Raw genomic sequence first — 5,541 nt, 5'->3', positions numbered from 1 at the left:
GATACCGACTTAAGATCATTTTCATTCTTCATAGACCTACCGATGTTAAAAGTTACCTCCTTATTATTTAATCAAAACTTCATCTGCCCTCTCTCCATATCAACCAACACACACTCAGTAGCAATAAATGGTCTCCCTAAATGATGGGAACCTCAAAATCAACCTCACAAACTAATATCACAAAGTCCACTGGAAAGATGAATGACTCCACTTTCACAAGGACGTCTTACGGCACTCCTATGAGCCTCTTGACAGTTCTATCAGCCATAAGTAATCACATCGCAATCAGCTTTGGAGCTCCTAGACCCAACTTCTTATAAATCGACAGCGGTATCAAATTAATGTTGGCACCTAAGTCACACAAGGCATTCGCAAAATGTAATATCCCAATGGTACAAGAAATTGTGAAAGCTCCAGGATCCTCTTTCTTCTGCACGAATGACCTAGTAGCCATTGCACTACAATGTTGCAACTTCTCTTCATTCTCAAAACTGACAGGCCTCTTTTTGATCACCAAGTCCTTCATGAATTTCGCATACTCATGCATTTGTTCCAAAGCTTCTATCAAAGGGACATTTATGGATAGTTGCTTTAACATAGTGATGAACCTGCGATATTTTCCCTCTTCAGTCTTTTTCACCAACCTTTGTGGGAAGAAAGGTGGATGTCTAAGCATGGGAACAACTTTTTGGGTCACCTTAGATTCCTTTTTTGTATCATCTTTCAGATCTTCAGTAACCTCAATCTCATCGCACCTTTCCCTATCACTCTTCCGACCTCAGACGGCATGGGGGGATCAATAGTCTATTTTCCTCCACGAGTAGTGACTGTCATACAATGCCCATCATTTTTAAGATTTTGGATGGTATTGCTAGGAAGTGTGTCTGGCTGGCGTGGGTTCACAGTAGCGGACAAATGACTAAACTACTGCTCAAGTTGCTTGATCGACACTGCATGGGCATCAACTTTCTGAACAATATCAAATAAATCATTATGCAACTCTTTCACATTTTCATCAGTCGTATCAAACCTCTTCATCTTCTTCTGCATCATATCTTCAATGCGAGTCATACTAGTAGCAGCCTCGCTATTACCAAGTGGAATATAGGGCCTAACCTTCTCATTCATGCTGCCATAGTTGTTTTGGTTGTAGTTGTTATCACGATTGAAGTTCCCATCCCAGACATAGTTTCCCTCTTGATTGTAGTTGCCATAGTTCCGACCATGGTTTCCTTGACCTTGATGCCAATTATCCAAATTAGAACCTTGGGCGTCGATTCGGAAATCCCCCGTCTGATCATTCACTAAATTTGCATCCTCCTCATAGTAGTACTCCTCAACTAGCGGTGGTGGAGTTCTAGTCAGATAATTTACTACATTCATTTTCTCTGCACTTCCACTCACATGCTTTAATACCAACCTAATTTCAGTCCTCATTTGGACCATCTCTTCACAAATATCATCATTGGATTGACTTGGTGCAGTTTGGACATTAAACATGCTTCTACCAGTATTTTCCTTCCTAGTGCTCCATGATTTATTGTTCTGGGAGATCCTCTCAAGTTTTTCGACAATCTCTCCAATAGTGCACTCACCATAAGATCCTCCAGCAATAGTATCTAACATAGCCTTCCCATTGTTATCTTTTCCTTTGTAGAAGTAAATCTTTAATGACTCATCATCTATGCGGTGATTCGGAACACTCCTCATGAATCCAGTGAACTTATCCCATGAACTACTTACTGACTCTCTAGGTAGTGCCGTGAAATTATTCAGTTTATATTTGTAATTCAACTTCTTGGACACCGGAAAGTACATTTCCATAAACACCTGGTGCAGTTGGTTCCATGTGTATACTGAATTGTATAGCAGCTCAGAAAACCACAAAGCAACATCACCAGTCAACAAAAGTGGGAATACTCTCAAACTTATAATGTTCATATCCAGGTTCGGTGGTCCCACACTACTCTTACAAACATTTGTCAATTTAGCCATTTGAGCGTATGGATCTTTCGAAGATAACCCAGTGAATAATCCTCTTGATGTAAGCATTTGCATAAGACTGTTGGTCACCACAAATGTATGTCCCATATGTAGTGCAGGGAGAACAATAGGTTCGGTTGATCCAATCGCGTCATAGTTCACCCTATAGTTATCACGAACCCTCGGTGCTGGAGGATTCTGCACCCTTTATGGATTTTCGATTAGATTACCATTCTGAACCTGAATAGGTACATTCAAAACTCCAGGAGGTTACAATTCAGCTCCATCTCCTTGACCCTCTCTAATTGTGTATCCCAAGATTTCTCAAAGTTCTTCTCAATTCTGGATCGTAGGGGGTCAAGGGTTCGCCTTGACTCCGGGTACTTGGCATACACAAAAGGTAAGACTTGGAGAAAACAAAGGCAAAACAAAAATGTAAAATCAGGAAATAGCTGACTAAATTTCAATAATGAAGTTAGTTTAATCTAAAAGTTGTATTCCCTGGCAGCGGTGCCAACATTTGATACGCCCAAATTACACCTCCTGAAAGAAGTATAAGCGGTCGTTGCCAAATAAAGAGCCTAACTTGAAGGTTAGGATCGATCCGACGAGGAATATGTTTTAGACTTAACCTTAACTCATAGTTATCTCTTTTTAGTCAAACTATTTCTGAGAAAAGTAACAAAAATGGGGGATTTGTAAACTAAGTAATAGATTGTTGATTTGACTTAATAAGTAATAAGTAAAGAAGATTCACGGTTTGATAAATCAGTATAAGATGTGAAAACTAGGGTATGTGTGTTCCCCACAAGCTCTTAACGCAGTATTCCTAATAATAGCAATTTTATCCTAGTGTTTGTCATGCAAGACTGCTAAGTTGGATACCCCTAAGTGATTGGTAATCTAAGTAGGAACTTTCACCTAGCAACTTAATAATTATACGAGTGTGCGTTTTACTAACCCTTACCTTTACCCCGAATTAGTCATCGTGTCAATTGAGTTGGGTATTAACCCTCACATCAACTTATTAAAGTAAGACTATTAGATAGCAGAAAATCCTTAACTAAATCTTCGTTGTTTAATCTTTTTCTCATTCATTACCCCCTTGGTAAGGCAAGTAGGAACAAGGCGAGTTCTAACGTTGTGCACCGCTAGAAAGACTTTTAGATGAAAAGATTATCAATACATGCATAAACACTATTCAAGAATTACTTATTTGTTAGTCATAAGTTGTTAATTGCTCATGGTTCCCACAACCCTAGTTGTTGATTTAGCTACTCATGCTTGAGAATTCACAATTCATACTGTTGTTAGGAAGAATCATGAACTTACAATCAAAGTAGATGAATACCGAAATCTTCAATTGGAAATTAAAAACAAAATTTCATAAAACCAAACTCAAAAATTTAAATTGCCAAAAGTGTTTGCAAAGAAATCTCCATGCCATTAACAAAGGTTCTCAATATTGTCTAACCCCCAAAAATGAAAATTACAACTAATATTTATAGTAGACAAATCCTAAACATAATAGGAAAATGAAATAAGGAAAACTGGGTCAGACGCGATTTCGATCGATGACACGATCTACAGACCATGTATCAACCTACGATCTGTGCACCTCCGTGGTTCAGCACTTGGAAAATATTTCAGAGTCTTCAAATGACGGTCAAGTACTTGAAATCAACTTTCTGATCAGGGACGACGGTCGTGCAAAATGGTCCGTCATTCACTCTACGGGGCATTGTTTGCCTCTGTGGTTCCACACTTGGTCAGACTTCCTTGAACTCTTATCTACACTTCAGTACCTACGGTCCGTGGTTGGCTCCGCCGACTGTCACTGCTGCCACTTCAGTTCTTTTCTCTCTCAACTGTTTCTCAACCAATTTCCTGCAAAGATTACTTAAAAATCATTATATCTAACAACAAAATAGCCGAAGACTCACATAAACTCTAAGTGAAATGCATCAAAAATACCATAAACTCATGATATATCAATTATTGACATATATGACTCCTGATTTATTCTGCAAGAATCATTTTAGATTCCAAATAAATGTTCAAAAATTATTTTGAAGGAAAGGTGTTGGACACACTTCAAAATCTATAAATCATGGTTCCCACATGAACTTAATTTTTCAAAGGAGGAAAAAGTAGAATAAAATTTGCAACTAAAATATGTACTATGAAAAAAAAAACATGTATAAAAGAATATGTATTTTTAAAATCAAATTTGAACATAATTTATATCAATGTATATGTAAGTATATAAAAATATGTGCATACATAAAAGAATGTATGTCATTGTATAGAAAAGTGTAAAAGAATGTATATTTGTGTATATTGAAAGAATGTATGCATATCAATTATGTATAAAAATGTTTAGTGAGTATAAAGGAAAAAAAATATAAAACGAGGGTATGAAGAATGTATATTGTTAGTAGATAAATGTATTTATGTTAATTTAAAAGAGTATATTTATTAGTGTAAATAATGTATTTAATTTTATAAAAAAAATGTATAAAAGAGTATGAGAATATGTAAAGAATATAAAGAGTATATGAAAATATGTAATGAATGTATGTATGTTATTGTGTATTAAATATATGTGGGTGATTGTTTCATGATACCACATTGTGGTAAAGTACCTATAGGAATTCAAACTTGAAATACCCTGCGCAACTGTACACCCAATTGCCACTAAGCCATTGTATATCCATGTATATATTAAATATACGAATATTGTATACAAAAGTAGAGAGTCGAAAAACAAATCTGACAGAAAAAACAAGAAATAAAAGAAGAAACAAGGAAAAAATATAATGGAGAGCCTAGAAATCTTAGCTGAACTGACATTTTAAATTACATATTCAAACAGTGTCTTCTTCTCCGATGATTTCGACGAAGGAGTCGAATCCTGAAGTGCACACATTTGAGAAAGACAACTACAATCAAGAAATGTCCAAGTGCGTGTTGCAATCACCTCCACATAAAAATCTTACTGATGTCATAATTCAATGACCATTGAAGACTTGTTCATCTTGGATGTAATCACACTGACCTAGATACAAAGATATGTGCAGAGAATTGATTCTAATAAAAGAAGTTGAAGTTGGAGATCCTCATGGTTGTAAATTTGATCTTCAAGATATACCAAGATAAGTATACTTACCTTTCTATATTTTTATACTCAATCTTTGACTAATTTTCTCAACATGTTGAACCACATAGGTATTGATACCATTGTTTAAGTCGACAAGTCTAAAAAATAGTTATCAAACTTTTTCATGGGAGCTTAAAGATAGGGTTCAGAAATAGTAAAAAGCACTTATTTTGGAAAAATAGAGTGTTTGAGTACTCTATAAAATAAAAATTAAATAGAAGCAGAAAGAGTTTCTTTGTTGTTAGGAAGAATCTAAAAATTTTTGCTTCTTAAAAAAAAACAGAAGCACAAGCAGAAAATTATTTATTGCAAGATCAAAATATCTCTTTCAGATATATATATATACATATTTACCAATATATCTCCTGTATTTATTTATTTTTGTGATGAGTTTTTCA

General features: G+C 35.4%; 1 protein-coding gene across 1 annotated transcript; it reads right to left on the bottom strand.

The window, feature by feature from the left end:
- Positions 1 to 924: 924 nt before the first annotated feature.
- On the bottom strand, positions 925 to 2,091 carry LOC125877341 (uncharacterized). The gene has a single exon (XM_049558667.1). The coding sequence runs from the start codon at positions 2,089 to 2,091 to the stop codon at positions 925 to 927; it is 1,167 nt and encodes a 388-aa protein (XP_049414624.1).
- Positions 2,092 to 5,541: the final 3,450 nt, after the last annotated feature.

Source organism: Solanum stenotomum, chromosome 9 (genome assembly GCF_019186545.1).
Source record: "Solanum stenotomum isolate F172 chromosome 9, ASM1918654v1, whole genome shotgun sequence".
NCBI classification, from domain to species: Eukaryota; Viridiplantae; Streptophyta; class Magnoliopsida; order Solanales; family Solanaceae; genus Solanum; species Solanum stenotomum.
This window is presented reverse-complemented; position numbering and strand designations above follow the sequence as displayed.